Below are 23,457 nucleotides of genomic sequence, written 5' to 3' on the forward strand. Positions count from 1 at the left end.
AACCTAAATTCTCATAGCTGTTATTACGCTGTGAGTTGATATTCATGAGTATACACTACCCTCTGATGGCCACAGGACGTAACTACACCAGACTCTTACAACATTTTAACCTGAAGAGTTTAGCCAGAAGTGATTGGTGGAGTTTCAGTTATTCATCATGCAAGGAGAGCATGAAAACCCATGATAATGTGGAGAGATGATAATTGACGATTACAGATATACTGTGTATATGTACACTTTCAAAACTGTACAGAACTGTAAAGAAACGTGTATTGCATGAGGGGAGTAAAAAAATCCAGTGAGAGAAGGGTTTCAGGGGGAAATGCTTTAATCAAAGTAAAACATCCTCATTGATCAAAACATACAGGCCTTAATCAATGACATATTTGTCACTTTCTTTAATCTGGAAAATCAAATCATCACAGCATAGGAAAAACCTTTGAAAAAATTAGATCCTAAGTCCCACTCTGAAGAAAAACAGAAACAAGAGGTCAAACAAAACAAAAGGTCAAACAAATAAAATACATATACACTTTCCCGTAAAAAGGAAAAAAACCTTTCAAAAAACAAAAAAAGTTCAACATTACAGAGATTACACATCTCTACTACAATCATGTTAAACCACATGTTTGTCACTTAGAAACTTAAAACTCCAGCAGGAGCAGGTTTAGGAAAGTAACGACGGCCTTGAAGTTCGTCGCTTCTTCTCACAGTTGACATGTCAACACTGAAAAAAAGGTGCAAATGAACCACATGGTTTACAAAACCTCCACAGTAAGAGCTGCACGGAGCTAAACGTGACGCAGAGTTCTTACTGAGGTGTAAAACTTAAAACATTTCCAGATACTGTGGATGTTGGAGCGAACACTGTCGGATATGAGATATAAGAAAAGGGTTTGTTATAAGGCAGAATAACGTAGGCTTTAAAATATATATATATTCTGCAGGCCTTTAAATCAGGGGCTAAAACACATTTTGCATCGCAATTAAGCACCAGTGTTATATCATGTCTCATAAAAAAAGAAAAGACAAAATGCTCAGTGGCCTCAGATGAAATTACTCATCGAACAGAGCAGAAACAAATGAGGAGGAAGTGAAATTTCACACAAATGTCGCGCATCTTTAAAGGTACAAATGAAGGAACTTAGCTTTAAGATTTAAGTCATTTGTCAGCCACACACGACGGGACACACACATGCTCAACATTTTAGACGTCACACGTACATATTTTTAAATTGCACAGGGATAATTATTTGGCACAATGATTCTACTAGGTTACACAGTAAAGAGCGCAGTGCTGCTGAAACGGGATATTGTTAAAGTAAACATTTTGTAAGATGGGAAATCTTCAGCACATCTGATTTTTTTGATAAGTAAACTCGGATATCTCCTGATAGAGGATACTGATCTGAGAGAAGTGCTTCCTCGTTCCTACATTTAAAATGTTTATGATGCTACATGACTGTGAGAAAACGGGATGATTCATATGTAAGGCTACATAACCGGAACTTGACACTCCACACACCAGCGTTTTTAGGTAGTGGATATTTTAGGTTTATTTTTCCAGACGACTTATGAGAATGTGGCCCTTACATTAAGTGTCATAGGGCCCGTTCAGACCTGGTATTCGTCCTGAGAGATGTGATCACAAGTGAACAGCTCTAAGTTTGTCAATTCACACCTGGTATTACATTTGTCCTGAATGTGTCTCCTCTGACCTCTGATCAGAGCTCACTTCCTTGCTCTATATGCAAATAATAATTAATGGATACAGATGTGTTTGAAAAAAATGTGTGTGTGTGTGTGTGTGAGTGAGATAGCACAGCAGAGTCAGGAGGTACTGAATGAATGAGCGAGGAGTAAACAAAGTTTTTTCCCATTAAGTGTATCGGTCAGTGTCGATATTGTGGCGACAAATAAATCAGTGGATGATTTTTTTGATTCTTTGAGAAGCTGAAGCGGATCAGAGGACGTTGGCTGAGGAGGCGGTGCTTCGAGTTCACAGTGCGTCCATACCTGAACTTGGTGCTGACCACTTGTGGACAGTTCACTCAGGATGGACGTTAATACCAGAGCTGAACGGGGACATGGGCGGTTGAAACTAATCACATCCTGTCTATTAATGTAGTTATAGCTACATTCAAGCATACGTCATTGCACCTGAGGTATTGTTAATCAGCTGGGTGCTACTTCAAAGCATTTCCCAAAAAGTGCTTAACTGAAACCATGCCCTCCAACTCTAAATCAAATTTTCAGTCGATACAATTCAGCGACTGTTAACTCCCTCTCCTTCTTGCCGCCATAACATTTACATACACATACACTTTCTACTGTTTACTTTTCTAACTAGAGCCTGACACTGAAGTAGGCCGTTGCTTAACACTATGACTCAACCTCAGCTGTCAGTTCACACGTTTTGAGACACTCATTACACTGACTGGATACTGGCTCAGAATGTGGATTTGGTGTTCACGTGGTAAAATTTCACAGCTGGAACCGAACCCTGTGCCTCAAGTGGTCTGGCTAAAAAGAATTTGCTAATGCACTGGAAATGTTAGCTTGTTAGACTTTAGGGCAAACTTCAATCATCAAGTCACGGTGGGAGGATCTGTTTGAGAGCGTCCCGTGTGCTTTGTCCGAGTTTGTCAGGGAATTTAACGGTAAAGTCCAAGATCATGTCGCCCCTTTTATCGGGGCACTTGGACAGAGGCAGCCCTTCTCCGGTGACGCGCTTCTTCATTCCAGGTTTGACAACGTCTCTGGAAGACACAGTGATGGTCCGGCCGTCCAGCGTTGGTGCATTGACTGTGCATCCACACAACGCCTGGAGAGAGATACAGAGAGAAAGGGAAGCATCAGCATCTGTAGTAGGGAATAATATTTTTTTCTGTACACTTAAAGGAAAACTGCAATTCTGATTCTTTAGTTCTGATATCACTTACTTCTCTGAGTGATATTTTTGCAGGGTAAATGATATCTGAGCCCTCTCGTCTGAAGACTGGGTGGGGTTTGTCTTTGACCACGAACACCACATCTGCAGGAATGTTGGTGGGAGTTTCATCTCCCTCCCTGGGAAAGGTGATTTTTGTTCCCTCCTTCCAGCCACGTTTGATGTCGACTGTTAAAATCTTGTCCTCGCTGCGCATGGTGCAGCCGTCCGGGTTCAGTCTCTTGCGGGAGATCTTCATCTTTTTAGAACAGCCTGAGAAAACCTCCTCGAGGCTCACCTTCAGCTCATGCACCACGGGTGGGTCCTTCTTCCTCTCATGCGCTCTGCGGGGGCCTCCTGCATGGGATTTGAAGGGCCTGTGAAACCCCCCCATGCCTCCCATGCCTCCCATGCCAAACCCTGTGAAAGGGTCGTTGATGTCCCTATCATCCTCCCCATTCTGTGAGAAGAAATGGTCAAACGGGCTGCGGCCTCCAAAGAACTCTGCAAACATTGCATGAGGGTCTCCATGGAAGGTGTAGTTGTAGTTTGGACCGCTGTGTCCTCGACCTCCACCACCGACCGAACCCTTTAATCCTGAAGAGGAAAAAAAAACAGAGAAACATCAAACTCTGGAGCTTTGTGCTTGAACTTGTCAGGGACTATTTTTGTCCCATGAGAATAAAAGGTAATTTATAAAATAGTGTCTCTATTGAAATGCTTTTTTCTATCAGTTCATCTTGTTTGATACCCAACTAATAATTTCTTGTCCAGACCTCTATTTTTTTTTTAACATCGTACATTTTCAGCTGCATGTTCAGCAGAAAATTATGCAATTTTAATGAGAACATTCATGATAGTAATACTAACATGCTCACCTATGTTTACTTTGTCAGCAAATTATCAATGAATTAAATGACTTTGTACATATTAATTTTGGTTCCAAGACCAGAAGGTGACGGAAGCTGCAGGGAACATAAGTAAACAACGAAACGATGTCATCCCATGATGATGTGGACAGCAACACAAATCTGAGCATTTTGAAACTGGTTAAACAGGAGTTATCATTCCAGAGACGGACTGAAAGGACAGGCAAGAACTCGCTGTTTCCAGAAAACTCTCCAGCTATTGTACACACACACACACACACACACACACACACATCGAGTTCATTGTGTGGTCACTGGTGCAGACAGAAACAGCAATGAGCCATCAGGATGCATCAGTGCTGGGGTCCGAATAACATCACGATAAAAAATATATTCTTAAGAGTCGATATCGATAATTATCACGATAGATATAGATATATAGCTATATAGATATATAGGACTTGTATTGGATTGCTATTGATGAAAGTTGGACTGTGACGATCACTGATGCTGTTTCATTCCCCAGCCCTCACCGGAGCATCAGCTGGATGCAGCAGAACCATAAAGTACCAGTGTGGATGTCAGAGGAGATGTCAACACAACAAATAGTATGACAAGCAGACACGGTGGAGCTCAAGTGATGATGATGAGAGGAGCCGAGTTACCTTCTTCTCCATATTGATCATAGATTTCCTTCTTCTTGGCGTCGCTGAGGACATCGTAGGCTTCCGCGATCTCCTTGAATTTATCCTCTGCTCCGGGAGACTTGTTCTTGTCGGGGTGGTAGCGCAGGGCCTGTTTTCTGTACGCCTTTTTAATCTCCTCCTCGGACGCACCTCTGGCTATTCCCAGCACTTTGTAGTAATCTTTCCCCATCACAGAGTCCGCTCAGTTCCTCCTCATACAAGCATCATCCAAGGCTTCGGTGTCTGCTCCGTGGCAGCGGCACATCCAGCGTGTCCTGTCGGTGGTGACCGGGACAGGCTCCGCCGCAGTAGCTGGGCTAGCTAGCGGATCGCTCCCCCGACTTGTCACACTCCCACAGCGGGTAACTTTTTTTTTTACTCCGAACCGACACGACGCGAGGAAATGTCGCAGATATTAAACAACACAACACCGCGACGCTGCGTTTTCTCACCGGGAGAATCCGACCGATGATGTCGAGTCATTAAACCCGTGAGTGGAAACTTCTGGAAGAAGCTGCAGCTGCGTGTCATCACTACCGGGCCGGGAGGAGTCACCGCCGCATACTTCCGGTTTCGTCTGAGCCACGCTTCACCTGAGGAAGTGACGAACACGCGTCTTTAGAATTAAAAGCCTAAAAACACATTTTGCTCCGCGGAGGCTCCTCCGAATGAAAGAGCAGGGGCTTGTTTCGTGTGACGAGGTCATCAGGACTTATAAAATCCAAAAACTTCAAAACGTATGAAGAATTGGACAAAGAAAAAAATGACAACAAGGATGTTATAGGTTTGAGAAGTTAGAAAAATCTAATTTATAGCTACAATAAACTGATGAAGCTGAATAATTTGATGTTTGAATGGTTGAAATCGGTTGGGTTATGAAGAAGTTACTTAAAGGTTAAGTGGCAGAAATTGAATATAGAATAATCCTAGTGATGTTTTCACTTGTGTGTTTCATCTAAATTGTTCATTGTTGTTCTCTTTACCCTAGAATGAGCCCTTTATATTTAAATACTTTATATCTACATCAAGAGCAGGCCCTTTTTACTCAGGCTGCCATGTTTTTTTCAGTAGCCCAGACTGGACAAACTAAACACAATTTTTACTACCGTTTGGTTCTCCTTCATGCTTGGGAGGCCGAGGGTGAGGGATATTCAGCTGCAACATGCACCAATAAATTCTTAAAACTCAGAATATTTCAAAAGCCTCAAGAAGTAAGAAAAATAAAACTTTAAGGGGCAAAATACTGAACAAGCTGATGTTTGAATGGTTGAAATCGATAGCAGCAGTTGGTGTCAGCCTAAACTCAAAAAATTGAAACTGAATATTTTAAAACATTAGACGAGTTGGACAAATGACAGCGAGGATGTCATGGATGATGTTTGGATGGTTGAAATCGTTTGAATTATGCAATATGAATGCCAACCTAAATCCAAAAACTGCTGAAAAATATGAATATTTCAAAGCTGCAATATACTGAACAAGCTGAACATTTTGACGTCTGAATGGTTAAATCCTCAGCACAAAAGCCCAAGATTAAGCTGAATATTTCAAAACATTTAGATAGGAATTAATAATGTCCCAAACAAGCTGAACATTTTGATTTTTAAATGGTTGAAGAATACAGAGGTCATTGCCAACCTAAGCCCAAACATTGTTGGAGTTGGAAAAATAAAAAATGACAGCATGAAGGTCCTGAATGAGCTAAATTTGTTTATGTATGAATGGTAAGTGTGTCACCAGCCAAATCCACAAAATTGCTGAGAAAGCAGAATATTTCAAAACGTAAGATCAGTTGGGAAAAGAATAAATGACACGATGAATGTCCTGAACAAGCAGAACATTTGAGTGTTTTTATAAATGAAATAAGTTGAAATATGCAGAAGTTGTTGGGGATCGAAGCCCCCAAAAACTGCAGAAAAGCTGAAACCAGAAGCAGTAAAGCAATAAATCCTACATCCATGAAGGTTAACCGGACATGTTATCAGAAAAACTTTTCAGGAGAAAGCAACAGCAGTGAAGACATCAGCCTACAAAATGACCTTAATCACCCTTGGGTCTGCTCTATAGCGCCCTTCAGAGGGCTCAAGTTGAAATACATAATGCCCAGAGTGAGTGTGGTCTCTTTGTTCTGACTCAGGACGTTAACTACAGACTTCAAAACCAAATCGAATCACAAGCTTTGTGAATCACAAAGGTTGACTACAGTACCTCACACAGATGATATCTTCTATTGGAATGTTTAGTTGAGTGTGTGTTGTTCTGTTGCAGTCACAGAAAGGAAACGATTACGTTTATTTATTTGTCTTAAAATCATCTTCACATAAATTAGATGTAAATGTGACAGTGTTTAAACAAATGTGACACAGAGGATCGCTGAGCCCGTGGAGCAGCTTGTCATAGCATTCCTCACATGTCAAACCCAAGTGGTGCGACCTTTGAAAAAGAAGCTGGTGCAGCTCAGCACATTAGAAATATTTTCCACATGCATGTCATTGTGTCTGGCCATCAGTATAAAAATGATTAGTGTTAGCAGAGGGAATTTTATTATAAAAGACTGGGGGGAAAAAGATCCAGGGCAGCAAACAGTGATAGCACTGCTTGCTGCTGGCTTGGACTCCTGGATATAAATAGACCATAGAGTATAGATATGCAGTTGGCTATGTGCAATGATTCTGTTGACCCTGTGTGATGAAAGGCGTCTATGATCTTCTCCCAATCAGCACTTTCTACACCCGCCGCTAAAAACCTCCTCGAAGTTATGCAGGAAGCAGTTTTTTTCCTCCTTCTAAACCTTGAACCACACATGTAGGAGGCCCTGAAATAAACATGTTTGTCTTTTTGTGTTCTAGAGGTCAGGAGGAGAAAAGAATACCAGGCTCACAGGTGGTCAGAGGAAGGAGGAGGGCCGGGGGGGGGGTGCATGGTGTTGGCATGTGGAGGTCTTTTCATCTCATGGATCAGACTTTTAATGGAGCTCCACCTCTGTGTATCCAGGCCAGGAGCAGGGAAAAACCGTGGTGTGTCTTATAGATCTAATGAGAGCACACTGGTATCTGACACTGGGCACGGCTGGAGGCCTACGTAGCTTCTCAAGGTTACCTGACCGCTGCAGAGCAAATCAGGCAACTTATATATAGCCTTGTAAATGGCGCTCTTTGGATTATGTCTTAGGGTTCTCTGGTTTCGTCTTCGGTGCGTTTTGTTGAATGAAGGGGGTTGGGTGTAGGGACAGGGGGGATTGTGGATCATGAAGAGGCAGCTATTCAGGTGAGGAGCAGGTTCACTTCATGCTCGCAGACCACCCCTCCTCACTCGCTTCATAATATACTGGAGAAGAAGTTGTTTATGGTCTCACACACACCCGTCACTCTTCCTCTGGAGCTATTCCGAGAAGACACCGAAGAAGACACACTTCAGTTGGACTGGCAGGCCTGTGGAGGGGGAGAGCTGGGAGCGGCTGCACTTCTTTTTTAACAGGAAAGACATATAGAGGACAACCGGCTTCAGGGGACGGGATCACAGAATACTTCAAAAGGCTGCTGAGGTTTGGGATCGGACTTTATCATGGATGTTCTCGCCTTAGAAGCAAAGAATGTGACGACGACAGAGACCGAGAAGAAATCCACACCGAGGCCAAAACCAAAACCCTCCAAAAAGGCCAAAAGGACAGTTTACTTTGAGGTGGAGATCGTGGACTTGAAGACCAAGGAGAAACTCTTACTGCTGGATAAGGTGAGCGTCCCCATGATGAGGGTCTCTGATTACACTCAGCTTTTATATTTGAACATAATGATTTTCAGGACAAATAATAACTTCTGATCACAGCTATTCACTTTTCTCAAGCGTCAGATCTCATCACATATGAGTGATTTCTGTTTCATTTTTTTATTTAAACTGTCACACGTCTGTGCTAAAAGCAGCATGACCAAAGACTGTGAATACTCTCCAGTGGAGTAAGAGGAGCCGCGTTTGTTTGTGCTCAAGAAGCACAGAGTCATCACTGTTAGCAGGCGGGTAATTTTACAGATAATCATCTGCTTCACAGGCAGCCTGGTCAAGTGCAGCCGTTATCAGTCAGGTTTTCGTATTGAGCCAGGGTTGCAGTTAAGAGGTGAGAATTCCCTCGTCATCAGGCTGGAATCTTCTGTTCTGCACCAAGCCAACAGGCGAGTGTGAGACACGTATGTTTATAGCAGCTTGTGTAAATGTGCAGAGTGGCATCAAACACAAGAGGGATCATGTTGCAAATGAAAACGGCAAAATGCAAGTCTGACACAATCCAGAAGAAATGACAACTTCTCTAATAAAGACAGTCATATAACATGACTGTCTTTATTGCAGAAGTCATAATTATTACTAATATTACTGATATTCATGACTTTTGCTTTTGTATTTTTAGTTCTCACACTCATGTTTCTGTGTCGGTTTTGGTTGCAGGTGGAGCCAACTGCCACTATCTTGGATATTAAAGCTTTGTTCCACAAATCGTGTAAGTTTAATAAATAAAAACATAACATGTTTAAAGTGGTTGGTTTTGGTTTATATCAGACAGTAATCTTTTCATTTCCACAGATCCAAAGTGGTATCCAGCCAGACAATCTCTGCGTCTGGATCCAAGTACGTCTGCTTTGTAATAATGAATAATCTCCACAGATATGTCCAACTCTGTCGAACAACATGTAATCTGATGTTGTCTGCTCTCATCTGTCACATTTCTCAGAGGCCAAGTGTCTCAGGGATGAGGATGTTCTGCAGACACTTCCTGTGGGAACCACCGCCAGCTTTTACTTCAGTGACCTAGGACCCCAGCTCACATGGGGAACTGTGAGTGTGTTATTAGGATGCATTGCATGTGTTAGCTGATGCTCTACATCACTAGCTATGGTTTACTATACAATGTGTTTTTAGATTTATTCCCACCTTCATTTGGTATTGATTCATGAGAAATGAACTGGGCTTTGCCAAGGTTTGAGTATGGTAATTCAGTTAGTTGCTGATTCCAAGGATGCTTTGAGATATAATCCTCTGGATATAAATGTTTATGATGCAAGAAAACTATGCTTGCTTATTCATGTTTGCTTCTGCGGATGATTTGGCCATGACAAACTAGTGCTGGAATGCAGCGGCCTGCTTTTCAAATTGGTCTGCAAAGCACAAACAATTTTCTCTCAGTGGATTAAGAGCACGCAAAACGATTGGGATGGTCTTTTAAAATTCTTGCATTTTCAATAAAAACACACACTCTTCTCTGCCTTGAATATAAATATCAGTGCAGTGACAGATAGCGGTGCTCTGCTGTGGCTCGTCTTTCTCTCACCTCTCCCTTTGCCTGTCCTGTGTCCTAGGATATATAATCTCGTGGCCCCATTTCTCCCAAAGGTGTTTATCCCCATGACCTCTCACTTGCCTTTCACGGCAGCTCTTTGCTCTCTCTTGCCCACACACGCTCTACATTCCCTGTCTTTACCAATCCCTCTGACACAACCCTCAGCACCCTGCCAGGTTTTCGGTGCAGGGCGGTGGGGCATGAGGTGCCCCGGAAGAAATCACCAGTAGCTGCTGGTCAGGCGCGCTGAGCCAGGGCTCTGGTCAATGTGCTGATTCAAGGATCGACTTCGCTGTCAGCTGTGCAGCTCCTCTTGATCGTATCATTTGTGGAAAGCTGGCATTACAAGATGTCTTAGTGTCTTATTTGCTCCGTGGATACATGTGAAATACTATTTTTATTACTCTGAACGGTTGCCAGTGTTGAAAAGTAGTTGGACTGTTTTTGCTTTTGAGTTGTTAAAGAAGCCAGAACCCTACTGGTGTCAGTCATGTTCTCCCTTTGGCACGAGTGTAGACTGTCAGAGCGCTATTCTGACAGGGAGAAATGATTAACTGGTTAGTGTTGATGGTAGTTAGCTCTGTCAGCCCACAGCAAGAAGATTCTTTGTTTGATTCCCTTTTTCGGCCAGGGCTTTTCCTGTGTGGAGTTTGCATATTCTCTCTGTGTCTGCGTGAGTTTTCTCCAGAATTCTCCGACAGTCCAGATACATACAGGTTAGGTTAATTGGAGAGTATGTTGACCCTGTTGACACCCACGACCTGTCAACTGTCGCCCAAAGTCACCTGGGATTGGCTCCTCAAAAGATAAACGGTACAGATAACTAGAATGGCAAACTTGAATTCACTATATCCACATTTTGGAATTTGAATCTGCACCAAATTGCACACATTCCTAAATATCAGTCCTTAATATTTTTGATTATTTGTATCCTGATCCTTGAATTATTCTGTGAAATCGGTGAAAATGTTGAAAAATCCTGAATCCGCCCCCTGATCTGGATCCACACCCACATCTAATCGGTTCTCTCTTAGGTCATGTTCCACCCCTCCACAAAATATCATGGAAATGAGTAGAGTGGTCTAATCCTGCTAAGTTAAACATAACCTTGGTGTAGGTTTACTGTGGGTACTCAGACACAATGAAAGTTAGGTGTGAATGTGTGTGACTGGTTGTCCCTGTCCTGAGTGTCCCCCGCCTCTCGCCCAGTGTCAGCTGTGATTGGCTCCAGCTCCCACTCTATGAAGCGACACAGATAAAACATGGATGATAAATATATTTTCTTAGAGCTGATGTGTTTTGTTTGCATAAATTCTTTAAGCACCTCTGTCTGTTCTTTGCTCCCTCCAGGTGTTCCTGACAGAGTGCGCAGGTCCACTGATCATCTACTTAATGTTCTACTTCCGTCTCCCCTTCATCTACTCTCCAAAATATGACTTCACCAGCAGCAAGCTGTGGGTCGTACAGTGAGTGTCGTGTTTTCAGGGATCTGTCTGGATGGTGTTGCAGTGTGTCTCTGTCAGACAAGCCCAGGCTTTGCACAGATGCCACGCTCAACATGGCAAACAGTTGTGGAGCATATTGCAATGTTGACACTGAGTCAGGGCCAAGTATAATTGACTGCAGGTGGACAATGTATAAATCACTTTTCAACATGGGACTGTGTGTGTGCGTGTGTGTGTGTGTGTGTGTGCGTGCGTGTCCTGTTGCAGCCTGGCCTCCATGTGTCACTCCCTCCACTACGTCAAAAGGATTTTGGAGACGCTGTTCGTCCATCGTATCTCCCATGGGACCATGCCTCTCAGAAACATATTCAAGGTGATTGGCGGCGTACTCTGAACTTTGATATTCAGTATTTAACTCTGTATTCTTGTTCTCGGAAATCTGCATCAAATGTAGGAATGAAGCCTCGCCTTACCCTGACACTTTAACTTATTATAGCCCCCTTTGTGTTCCAGAACTGTGGCTATTACTGGTGCACTGCAGCTTGGATGGCGTACTACATTAACCACCCTCTCTACACCCCTCCCTGTAAGTGCTGAACACTGCGATTCTCACTTGAACTCATCAGTTGTAGTTGTCATCCAACTTGATCTATGTTTGTGTGCAACATCAACAGATTATGGGCCGCAGCAGGTGAATACAGGACTTTATATTTTCTTGGTGAGTTCTCAGATATGTAGAAGTTGCATCTTCCTGGCTCAGTAAAATCATCTTCCAGATAAATTACAGTTTCATGGATGTTCATCCTTCTCACAGGTCTGTCAACTGGGGAATCTGTCTATCCACGTTGCACTACGTAACCTAAAAACTACAGGTGAGCATTTTGCACAAACAATATAATGAAGTTAATTTCAGGGCAAAGGCAACGATTAATCTGTGTTTCTCTCTCAGGATCAAAATCTAAGAAGATTCCTTACCCAACAAAAAATCCATTCACGTGGATTTTTTGGCTTGTTTCTTGTCCGAATTACACGTACGAGGTGAGCAGATACACAAATCCACTCATACATCATTTTAAGACAAATGGGATTAAAGATATGTAATGTCTGAATGTCGTGATGAAAAATAAAGTTAACTTGAATACATTTTAAAATATTATAATTTTCAATAAGATACATTTTCGTATATATAAAATGAAAAATTAAATAAGTTAAATCAGTATGAGATTTTAAATTTTAAAAATGTTCCATGAATTTTTGACATGAATAATACATTAGTAAAAGTTTATATTTATGAATACAAACCTGTGTGTATTACAGATTTTTATTCAAATTACATTTAATCTGTTTGATTGCACAAATCATGTTTTGCCATTACATGACAGGTTTTGCATTGAAGTATTGAAGCCAACTATAGATTACTAAAGACTGTGTATAAAACCCCAGCAGCCAATGCTGTGTTTTATACGCTTGTAGTATAAAATGCTGCCATCTACTGGTTACACCCTGCACTTTTATCATGAATCTCAATGCACTGTTTGTGTGTGTGTGAACTCCTTGCTCACAGCTGGGCTCCTGGATCGGCTTCACAGTGATGACCCAGTGTGTGCCTGTGGCTTTCTTCACTCTCGTGGCCTTCATCCAGATGACCGTGTGGGCCAAAGGCAAACACCGCGGCTACTTGAAGGAGTTCAGAGATTATCCAACCCTGCGCTCGTCCATACTCCCATTCATCCTGTAGAGCCGGAGAAAACAATGGTCACCACACACACCCCAGCTCCTCCCTGACTGGGTCCTTTTTGAGGGCCCCTCCATCCATGTGGATGTCAGACTGTGTGTTCTGAGGTGATCACATGAACTCATTGAAACATGTCCATCCATTGTGAGGAGTGGCAGTTACAGACTGGTGAATGCAGGACTGTTACTGGCAAGGGAAGGAAATACAGAACAGTCTTAATTTAATGTATGTGAAGACAGAGATGAAAACATATCCTTTTATTTTGCTACTTTGATGAGTTGTAAAATATGTGATGTAGAGTTTTGTTTGCAATATGTCCGCAGCTGTCCGCAGTCCAATCAGTGAAGTTTCCCACAGAGCTGGGAAACAAAGGGGCTAATCTGCATTGTCAAACTAGTGTGCAGCCTGGAGCTGACAACTGTGTGGCCTCACGCAGCTCAGCACTGATCTGACAGATCCAAGTGGCCTACACGTTATTTTACTGCTACTGTTAGATCTGGATTAGAAGTTGTATTCCGATTCCCACATTTTCCACCATGGCTTAACTTTTGTCTGTACATGAGCATGAGTGTATTTTTGGCATAAGAAAAGTAACAGAAAGAACAACACTGTCCATAGCGTGCACAGACACGTCCCACAAAAATACACCTCTGAGTCACACAGGACGGTTATATTGCCAAAGCAGCTGAAAATGCAAAACGACCATGTTTCAGTCATCAAACTTTCATCAGTGTGTTATGTGCATTTTTCGTTGAGTCTGCTTTTTCCAACCCGTTATTGTTTTGTACTTATCTGACCGATGTAACCTATTTTAAATTTCACAGAGGGCTGCATCAGCTGAGCCGCCATAATAATTATGGAAAGCGTTGAGCATAAATGTTATCTGCAAGTTTTGTTTACAGTATTGATTGACTGAAAGGGCCATCAGACACTGTCTCTTTGGAAAAAAACAAACGTGCTTTTGGTCGAACTGTTGATCCAAGTGTTATATACTGAAAACAAGAGGCTGAGCAGAGAGACACAAGCTTTATTTGAGACTCTGAAAGAGGTGTCAATGCTACAGACAAAAGAAATGAGACGAGATACTTGGGAGATGTTGACTACATCAAATGGAATGTTACAATTTAAGTGGCCGGCTTTGATTAAAACACAAAGAGGCGCGAAGTTATACGTGGATGATAACATAACATAATATTGCATTTGATCAAGAAATCTGCAGGTGCCGAGCAACTCTATTTAATTCAAAACAATTTCTCAGTATTACAATGACATTTCCTGCATGTTTGTTTCATTAAGTTTGCTTATGTATAAAAGCCCATTTTATTAGGCAGCACATAGACTGGTCACAGCTATCTGAAATTTCTCCCAGAATGCCACTGTATTAAGTTGGACCACATTCATTTATATATAATAAGATAAAACAGGAAACATATTGCCTTGACAACAAGTAGTAGTATATCATCATGGTTATACCACAAAGACGAGATCCAGCATCAGCAGCAATATAAGTCAGGAATCAGACTCTGTTGACTTGTGATGCAGATATGTAGATTGTCTGACTTCCACCAGCACTCTGATTACATTTAAATCAATTCAACGGATGACGAAAAGAAAACGCACAACAGATGTGCTTTGTGTCTATCTGTGTGACTTACATACCTTTTCTGGACTGACAGACGGTAACGCATAAGACAGAGGGAGGACACAGGGGAGAAATCTCCAACCTGCAACAAACCAACAGTTTCTTGTGGACCCAAAACCGCGATAACACTTTGCTACAGCCATCTTGTATGTGTGAGTACATTAGCCCATAGGTGGTGCACTTGGTGCAAGGTTGAGTGCTCTTCACCGGCTGTATCACTCATCTTTTACTCTTGCAAGGACGATCCTTGCTCTTAAAACAAACTCTGATCGCAGCAGTCTATTGCCTTCACACTGTCCTCACATGGGTGAAATGGCAACTATTTGAAAACCAAAGACCATAATGAGAGGTAGGATGACTGTCTTTCAGTTTCTGGTCATTCTCACAGTGAAAGTTCATTCCACCGCAGCCTTGCTCCCCCCACTCACCCTCTACATATACTGTATATGAAGGTGGGTGGCAGGATCCAGATGGGAGAGGGCACTGCATGCATGTGCGGGTCAATGCAGCCTCGTTTGTCCGCCGTGTGAACCACCCCTTCAGAGGTCTTCAAACTCCAGGAAGTGGGTCCTCTGCAGCACCTTCACGTGGCGCTCGTAGATTTTGAGGGCGGGGCCGAGACGGATAGACAAACCGGTCAACACATCACTGCGTTGCATTAGGAGAAGGGACTTCCCATCGATTTCCTGTTGGTGAGAGGGAAAAAAAATGCTCTCAGTTAGAATCTGCCTTGAGTTTCAAAAGGCAGATTATAAGTGAATGCTTCATTTCTTACAAAATATATTATGTATCAAGTTAAATTAGCTCACATCTTGTATTTCAAGGGAAATGTTCCCAGTCACTTGAAGAATGAGGCCTTTACCATGCAGCTAAATACTGGTCACAACATGCAGTACACTATATGTGGAGGGTGCAACACACAACATATTAACTGCCTCAAAAAACACTTAAAGGGATAGTTCCCCCAAAACATTTAAACTCACTTATTATCAACACCATGTTTTTAGTCTAAATGTCTGTGATACATGCACGAGCACGGCTTGGAGGATATCAGAGGACATTTAGATTAAAAACGTGATGTAAATGATGCCATATCAAGTGGAAATTGAATGTCAGGGCTTACGGACAGTTGCATGACACCAATCAAGCAGTATGGAGGCATTCTATGTGTTTTTTCTGTTGTTTTTTTTCTGTTTGAAGAACCGTTCACCAGTTACTTCAATTGTATTTGATTTGGCTGCAACGCTGTTTACCCCTGAAAGTGTTTTTGCGGACTCAAACACTTCACCCACCCCTCCATCGCCACAGTAGTGAATAGATAATGAGGGAATGTCATTTTTTTGGTGAACTATGCCTTTAAGGTGATGGAGTGCAAGTTTGGTTTTCAGTGTACGTGTGGCGCCCTCTGTGGCAGCTTGTGGCGGTGCACTAACCTGTGTCCGAAACGCCATTGCCTGCTCTGGAAAGCCCGCAGCTGAGAAGTAAGTGGCCACATCTGTCACGGTCCACTGCAACAAGTTCTGGCTCATCTTCTCCTTCTTCACAGAGCTAGATGAAGTGTATAAAAACAATGACCACACAATGAAGCTATTTCCCACTTTAGTATTTTCCAGCCTTTATGTGGAGCCTTGTGAATAGTTAACTCTATTTTTAAGTGTTGCTCCTTAGAAATAAGCACTATTGATGCACAGTGGATGTATTATTAGAGAAAGGAACTGACAAAGGTTGATAAAGGTGAATAAATCCATTTTTGAAAGGGGAGAGTCAACGTGATCTGATGTTTTTTGCCAAAATGCGTTTCTAGTGGAAAAAGTAAAGACATATTTCAATAAAGATACTCACATTTCATCAACTTTACCACCATTCAGAAGACCATCTTCAGTTGTAGTAAAGGGCGATGTTTCTATCTTCTTCTTAAATGTACCTGTAACCAAATGGGAAGCTGAAATATTAGATTTCTGCCTCAGACCACAACAGTTGTCCATCTACTTGTATTTCTTACTATATCCACATAGAAAATGCAATGAATGGCCACAGTATCTATGTTGAAGCCTAAGTTAACATGACACTATGGAAGCAAAGAGTAGGGTCTGTAATATTTAAACCATGCTCTTTATAATTGAATGTGCAAAATAATTTCAATAAAAATAAGATTGTTCAGGGTTTTTAAATGTTCAGCTTCATATTCCTGACATCCACCGGTGTGATGTTAAACAAACGGCAGCAGAGTTGAGATAAAATGGAAATGATGCTTCTTCATGGTAATAGTTTGCCACACTAAGGCCTCTGCTGTCATGGTACACTTTGTTTTTCTATTAGACTTAGTTCACGGTTCAATACAGTGGGGGTACAATGAATGAGAGTAGATGCAGCAACCTTACTAAAACAGGCTGCTTTCAAAGGATGCTGGCAGGACTGGATGTAGTTTGCCTGGGAGGAGTATACCCAAGAAAATGGCGTTGTCGTGTATGTGACAAAGAAGAAAATGAAATCTTCTTCTTGGGTATTCCTCCCAGGCAAACTTCATTCAGGCCCAGCACAGGTAAAGTTCACAGTGACATGCTATTTGTGGAGGGATCAAATATTCTGTTTGTGTTTTGTTTGTGTTTGTAATGCTGTGTCTATAACCATTTCATTTGCATTAACACTAGCAGAGCACATTTTAAATGTCCAATACAGAAGCAAACTCTGTGGGGATCCCCTACTAAACAACACAACACAGTGTTTATTGGTTTACACCATGGACTGTACACAAAGATGGACGACGCGTCTCCACTTATCCAGTAATGAAGGCAAAAGAATTAACACTTGAACATATATCAATGTGATGAGAACTGCCCTAAATGACAGGAACCATATTTGAGAAAAATGTATTTGGTGTACATTTTGACTATTAAGTTTGGTCCCTGTCCCATCTACTAACATGGAGGAGGTGGGGTTTATGACCTATAATGACACCAGCCACCAGGGGGACAATCGAGACATTTTGGCCTCACTTAAGGGAGCTGTCATGGCTTCCATATTTATATGCAGCAAGCCAGAGGAAAGCTCTGAGGGGAATCACAGCCTGTGTATCTGAGGTGGTGGATGGGAACTGTACTTCTAGTTACTTCTCATCAAGTCCATTCAAATAGCTGGAAGTTTCACGTTGCCTCGCTTACTGGTAGAAACAACAGACCACAAAACATAATAATAACTTAATCTATAAACATACTTTCCCAAGCAATTCTCAAATGCCATTTATAAAGACAGCTTTTTTAAGCTCTCTGCAGCTATGTGTTTATAATATGGTGGTGATTCTTGACTAAAAATCAATATGCATCAACTTCAAAACTTCTTCAAGCTTCTGCCATCAACGGTGCAGTACTGCACAAAGGCAGTGACCATGTTTAACAGTCAGAAGGAGCACCACCTGGGCGGAGGGGGTGGCAGAACAAGCTTGTCAAACATTCAAAAAATCTTGAGCGAGCCTTGAGGCAACCCTTTGTAAGGAAGGCCAAATAACAACTAGAACGGTGTGAGGCTGTCATTAGTTAACGCCTCTTACGTGTGTGTGGTTATATACAAACAATTTTCCAAAATGAGAGAGCAGTGGAGTGAACTAGGTTTCCTCTAACACAGCAGCTTTAAAAAAATAAGAATGAGGAACTTGTTAACTCACAGTTGTCAGATGGCAGACACAGCGTCTGTGGTCTTCCATCGGACACATTCCTGCTCTCGTCCTGTTGGCAAAACAAGACGGAACAAAACAAATGAAACATGAAAATGTCGGGTAGAAAGCAGAGGCATCAAAGACGTGGGAGACGCACAGGAGTTGTTGTATGTCACAGAAGGGAATACAGGCCAATTACCAGTCGTACTGCATAGTCTGGTACCAACTGGTCGGACAAAAGGCTGCTGTCCTCCACCTTTCCTCCATCTTCTTTCTTCACGTTGTTCTTTAAAGCACAGGGGCTGGTAGTTACTGAGGGGACTGCTGGCTTCAAGGCTGCTTCTAACACAGAGTGAACAATTAGCATCACACATACTGTCCACACCTTACTTTATTTACATGAATTATTAGTTTGAACATTAAAAAAATAAGTGCATTTTTAACGTTGTCCATTAAACCTCAATAACTGGTACAAATAAGCCAATGAATCCCTTCTAACTGCAGAAGGGTATTGCTAAGCCATATTGTTTCCTCCTGCAACTCTGTCCCTGAACTATGAGGCATTTTCTACTGTCAACAACCGTGTCACTCTGCAATTAATCATCGAGACAGTAAAACACTTCCATCCCTATTTTGATTACTAGTGCAAAACTATGCATATGAAACAATATCAGAGTGCTCCATAATTCCGGGTGTGCGTATCAGACTGTATCTAGCAGTGTGAATACCTTTGTCTTTCTGCATTCCTGGGTGCTGGCGCTCCGCTGGGCAGACAGCAGAATCATAAGCCCAGTCATTGTGTGCGAGGGCCCTGGGGCTGGAGGGGGGCAAGGAGCTGGGCCTCTCACCAGCCTTCTGGAAAGGGACAGAGTCCGGCCCCGAGCCCGGGCCAGAGCCGAGGCCGGGGCCGGGCCGAGTGCCAGAGGGAGAGCAGGGGGCAGAGAATGCTCGCACAGTGCTACAGTGCACCGCGGCATCTTCATGCGTGCGGCCAGGGGAGGGCCTGTCCTGCCCATCCTGGCTTTCATCAGCCCCCTCCTCATCTGCATTACTGTCTGTGTCCATAGCCATGGAGGTGTCAGCCTGCAAAAACAGAAGCATATGTTCAATTCCCATCTTTTTCCATTTTAAAGCCGCAGACTCCAACAATAAACTGCATGATGGGATATGATATGTAAAACATCCAAGGTGGGTGCAGAGTTGAAACAAGCAACACAAGCATGTCCCTATATTCTGATGGATCAATAGAGATTAGAGCCTGGTGGTTGTCATAACTGAGGAGGAGTCCTGGGGGTGAAGGTGTCACATGAAAACATGCTCATATGATGTCGCAATTTGACCGCTGTGGTGGTAAATTATTGCCTTTGGATGCCTCCTTCCCTTCCTGCGGTGCAGTGAGTGTTGTGTGCAGACAGTCAGGGAAGCCCTGCCACCACATATGCATTTACACGCAATTAAAAATATGTGCACGGGCTCCATGTTTTCTGACGGCATGCAACTTGGTGTAACACTCGCGCACTCGTTCCTTTCGTTGGCTCCGTTTCCCCCCTTTTCCCTTTTTTTTTTTTTTGTCGACGGCGCCCTGAGTGAGAAATTACCTTGTGTGCGACTGCGTGTCCAGGACTCAGCAGTGTCGAGCACAAGAGCGCACTAAAGCCCGCCCCGCGCCTGAGAGGAGCAGAGGCGCTGCTACGGCGTTTACCCACCGCGCTGCATTTCACACAACTTTCACCGAGGACACGGTCACAAAAACACGATGCCCCGGCACCACCACCACCCTCCCCGAGGACCTGCACACACACACGCGCACGACACGGTCTCCATCAGCCGATACGCGCACTGTGCGTCCCCGTGTTCAGAGGCCTTTATGACCGACCATTCAAACACACGGGAGAGAGCGTAAAGGAAGGGGCCGATGGGAGGCGGTTTCTTTTTTTTTTTTTTTTTCCTCAAATTTCCTCCAAAGTGCGCATGGAGTTTGGGGAGCCGCGGTAGAGACCTCGCCATTGTGTCTGTGCTCTTTAACGGATCGAGCGCTTCCCGGGGCCGAGCGGCGGCAAAGCGGCACCGGAGACAAAAAAAAAACCCAGAGCTTTAACTCGACGGACGGATCAACACTCCGATCAGATCACGACGGGAACCCGTCGATTTTAGTCCACTTCGACTTTGCACCGGGTCAACGATTTGCAGCGACAGAAAGAGTAACGCAAAAAAAAAAAAAATGAGTCCGTTATCGGACACGTCACTGCCCACATTTTTAACCCTCGTACTCGGGGAAAAGCTGCATAACAAGCCCCGGAGGAGACGCAGCCGCCGGCACAAAGTGACCAGGCGCTCGTTTTTTTTTTTTTCAATAAGCGACTGAGAACAAAGTCAATTTGATCTCAGCTTAACCCAAATCGGACAGACGCATCCGCCATCTAGAGCTGGACGAACAGTTTGCGGTCGCTTTGCGTTCACTTCAGCTCTCGCGCACGGTCGATTTCGCCACTTTACGATCATGCGGTTCATCTCAGACCGCTGTCAACGATGGGCTCTGACGGGCACGACTGAAGGTGACGTGCCGCTGCCGTGCGGGACGAGCGAGAGAGGCCACGGCGGCGGCTATAGCACCAAACGCGTTTAGACGTGACCGGGCTGTGGATCTAGGGGGTTCGACTTTATGCACTGCGTCTGCGATCGAGCATCGCTGCAGAAAACAGACGCAGTTTGCGAAGCGGACAAACGTGTATCGGGAGAACTTTAGCGTCGATGATCGTGGATTCGCTTCATGTTTTCGCAGCAGAACACAGTGATGGGCTTAAATTTAAAAGTCCAGACGGGAGGAGGAGGAGGAGGAGGAGGGGGGGGACATCTCGTCATGGACCGATGGGATATAAAAATGCGTCTGGACGTGTTTCTGGCGACATTTTGCTGTCTGGCCTGAGATGACTGTCCTCAGCTTCCCCTTGATTCAAAAACAATTAAATGAAACAGTCAACAACCCAACAATGTCCCATCGTCCCCCCATCGGCTCCCACATCCGCGGTGTTTCAGACTTTTTTTTTTTTTTTTTCTCCCTTCACCCACTCCCACTGTGACAAGTGGCTGAGGACGAGCACGCGCGTTTCCCGTCAGGGCTCACAAAAATAAAAGCATCGTGGAGGAGAGCTAACTTGGATGCTTGTATTTTGATAGCATTTCCGGCTCCAGACTCATGCTTTCTTAATAAACTTGACCCCCTCCCCCCCGGTCCTCCTCCCCTTCGCTCAACGCCGAGTTTGGGGCTTGAAAAGCGCTTTCTGCCGCTGATAATGGAGGCTCGGGCTTTTTTTGTTTTTGCGGACGAACGGGACGGTGCAACTTTTCGTGCCCGTCTGCACCGGCCGCGGTGAAGTGCTCCTCCACCGGCGCCGTGTCAAATGTGCCACGCTCCCACTTCACGCGCACCTTCTGTTTTTTTTCTTTTTTTTTTTTCTCCTCCACCTCGGTAGCGCTCGAGCGAGGTCCAACCGCCGCTCCCCGTCTGCGGCAGTTTTTTTTTCGGGTGCACTTGCAAAATCACTCCCCCCCTCACCACTCCCCGTGTGCAGACACACTGAAAACACACGTTTGAAATGAGAACCACACGCAGCCCGCATACCGAGCTCCTATCTCCACCTGTTAATGCGCCGTGATGTGATATGACAATGAGCCCCGGGGAAACATGTCTTCCTCGCGTCAACGTACCTCCAGGTCCTCCTCGTCCTGGTCAGCGGGACCGAGAGCGCTGTCCCCGTTGCTCAAGTCCGAGTGACTGGCGTCTTCCACCGCGCTCCGTCTCGCCGCCGCCGCTAACGTTACATCGTCCTTTTTGCGGCTCCTCCGCTGCACCTTGGCGGCGTTCCGGTACGAGACGGAGCCCTTGTAGTTAACTTTGAGCACCGTCTGCTCCTGGATCAGTTTCTCCAGCTCCGCGCAGGTTCGGTCGGGCTCGGACCCGTGTCGTCTTCGGACCATTCGGCAAATTCTCTCCAAGTCCGGCCGGGCTTTCCGCGACCGCAGCGAGTCGATGGTGTCCAGGATCCACTCTCGGTACTTGGACTCGGACATCTCTGCCCGCTCGGTTCTTTTCGCTCTTTTCTTCTTTGCTTAGTGCGTCAAGCCGTGTTCGTCACTCACTGTTTTTCGTGCGCCGCGGTCCGAGCCTGACTGAGAAGCGGAAACCTCGCTGAACGCCTCCTGCGTTTGCGTGTGCGCTTAAGGTGGAGCGACGGATTACAGCGAAAAGTTTCACTCGAGAGGGTGTTTTTTTCTTTTCATTTAAGGTGGAATGTGCAGTCCTGGATGGGGACGTGCGCGCGCACTCGGCCCCATGTGCGTCCCAATGGCTGCCTGAGGATTTCACTTTTTAACTTTTCAGTTGTTTTACCAAAAAGCTATTATTAACAACTGATGAAGCAGCTGGAGCTCCCTGCAGAGACGCTTCACTCTGTACATCTGAAGGCTTTAACTCATTTTAACAGCCTATGATTTGTCAGTCACTTTGGATTTCCACATGCTGCCCCCTCACAATCTCAAACTAAAATGGATTAAGTGCACATGCAGTGAAGGGGTCATCAATGAAAGTAAAAAGTAGTAAATCCAGTACTTGTCCTTTTAAATACATGTGCTATACTTTCAATCACTGTTGATATTGTTCAGCATATTGGAAAAACAAATTATCTGATCAATGAAAAAGTAGTCCCACTAAACTCCAAAACACAGAATTGTAATCTGCAGGGATTCTTAAATGAAGGCCCCAAACACAGGGTCTAACACCATGAATATTTATTTGATTCTGTTAATAGGATTGTTAGCAGTGTGAGAGTAGATACAGTGTGTATTGTTAATTATGAGAGATTCATAAAAAAAGGTTCAGACTTATAAATTAATTTATATTTGTGTACACAGAGCTGTACTTTCTGTAGTTCATAAATCACTGTGGGTATTTTTTAGGTAAGGGTTTCAATACAGTATATTCAATATTTCAAATGTTATTCCATCCTCTAATATATACAACACTAGTTTTCTTAAATTGATTTACCCATTTAGTCTTTTCAATCTGATTCATTTATCATCCAATTGTCAACTATTGAATTCCCTCATTTTTAATTTTTGACGGATTAATTAATGAAGTGGTCTTTTACGTTATCTAAATTACTTTCAAACCGTC

General features: G+C 43.7%; 3 protein-coding genes across 5 annotated transcripts; 1 reads left to right on the forward strand and 2 right to left on the reverse strand.

Annotated features, from left to right (window-relative positions):
* Positions 1-310: 310 nt before the first annotated feature.
* Positions 311-5,079, reverse strand: dnajb1a (DnaJ heat shock protein family (Hsp40) member B1a). The gene is made up of 3 exons (XM_020094782.2): positions 4,464-5,079; positions 2,943-3,526; positions 311-2,824 (listed from the first exon to the last, which is right to left on the reverse strand). Exons 1-3 carry the CDS (start codon positions 4,672-4,674, stop codon positions 2,594-2,596), a joined length of 1,026 nt encoding a protein of 341 aa, XP_019950341.1. The 5' UTR covers positions 4,675-5,079; the 3' UTR covers positions 311-2,593.
* A 2,817-nt stretch (positions 5,080-7,896) lies between these two features.
* On the forward strand, positions 7,897-13,125 carry tecra (trans-2,3-enoyl-CoA reductase a). The gene is made up of 11 exons (XM_020094719.2): positions 7,897-8,216; positions 8,922-8,973; positions 9,057-9,101; positions 9,205-9,308; positions 11,161-11,276; positions 11,523-11,628; positions 11,769-11,841; positions 11,930-11,973; positions 12,070-12,127; positions 12,205-12,293; positions 12,820-13,125. Exons 1-11 carry the CDS (start codon positions 8,049-8,051, stop codon positions 12,991-12,993), a joined length of 1,029 nt encoding a protein of 342 aa, XP_019950278.1. The 5' UTR covers positions 7,897-8,048; the 3' UTR covers positions 12,994-13,125.
* An 872-nt stretch (positions 13,126-13,997) lies between these two features.
* On the reverse strand, positions 13,998-22,497 carry samd1a (sterile alpha motif domain containing 1a). Of its 3 annotated transcripts, none has more exons than XM_020094718.2 (7): positions 21,993-22,497; positions 19,013-19,367; positions 18,484-18,620; positions 18,294-18,354; positions 16,475-16,556; positions 16,066-16,180; positions 13,998-15,318 (listed from the first exon to the last, which is right to left on the reverse strand). In XM_020094718.2, the coding sequence occupies exons 1-7, from the start codon at positions 22,353-22,355 to the stop codon at positions 15,172-15,174; spliced, it is 1,260 nt and encodes a 419-aa protein (XP_019950277.2). In that variant the 5' UTR covers positions 22,356-22,497; the 3' UTR covers positions 13,998-15,171. The 3 variants fall into 3 exon arrangements, with proteins under 3 accessions (XP_019950277.2, XP_019950276.2, XP_019950275.2); XM_020094717.2 differs by having other exon boundaries at positions 18,484-18,623; positions 21,993-22,496; XM_020094716.2 differs by having other exon boundaries at positions 18,484-18,626; positions 21,993-22,495.
* Positions 22,498-23,457: the final 960 nt, after the last annotated feature.

Source organism: Paralichthys olivaceus, chromosome 5 (assembly GCF_024713975.1).
Source record: "Paralichthys olivaceus isolate ysfri-2021 chromosome 5, ASM2471397v2, whole genome shotgun sequence".
In the NCBI taxonomy this organism is placed as follows: domain Eukaryota; kingdom Metazoa; phylum Chordata; class Actinopteri; order Pleuronectiformes; family Paralichthyidae; genus Paralichthys; species Paralichthys olivaceus.

Coding starts and splice junctions, on each gene's coding strand:
- dnajb1a (XM_020094782.2), bottom strand. CDS start 4,674: ATGGGGAAAGATTACTACAAAGTGCTGGGAATAGCCAGAGGTGCGTCC. Junction 3,527..4,463: donor TGATCAATATGGAGAAGAAG/GTAACTCGGCTC, acceptor TTTCCTCTTCAG/GATTAAAGGGTTCGGTCGGT. Junction 2,825..2,942: donor CAAAAATATCACTCAGAGAA/GTAAGTGATATC, acceptor ATCTCTCTCCAG/GCGTTGTGTGGATGCACAGT.
- samd1a (XM_020094716.2), bottom strand. CDS start 22,355: ATGTCCGAGTCCAAGTACCGAGAGTGGATCCTGGACACCATCGACTCG. Junction 18,627..19,012: donor AGGAATGCAGAAAGACAAAG/GTATTCACACTG, acceptor ACTCTGTGTTAG/AAGCAGCCTTGAAGCCAGCA. Junction 15,319..16,065: donor CAATGGCGTTTCGGACACAG/GTTAGTGCACCG, acceptor TCTCACCAACAG/GAAATCGATGGGAAGTCCCT.
- tecra (XM_020094719.2), top strand. CDS start 8,049: ATGGATGTTCTCGCCTTAGAAGCAAAGAATGTGACGACGACAGAGACC. Junction 11,842..11,929: donor CCCTCTCTACACCCCTCCCT/GTAAGTGCTGAA, acceptor CAACATCAACAG/ATTATGGGCCGCAGCAGGTG. Junction 12,294..12,819: donor GTCCGAATTACACGTACGAG/GTGAGCAGATAC, acceptor CCTTGCTCACAG/CTGGGCTCCTGGATCGGCTT.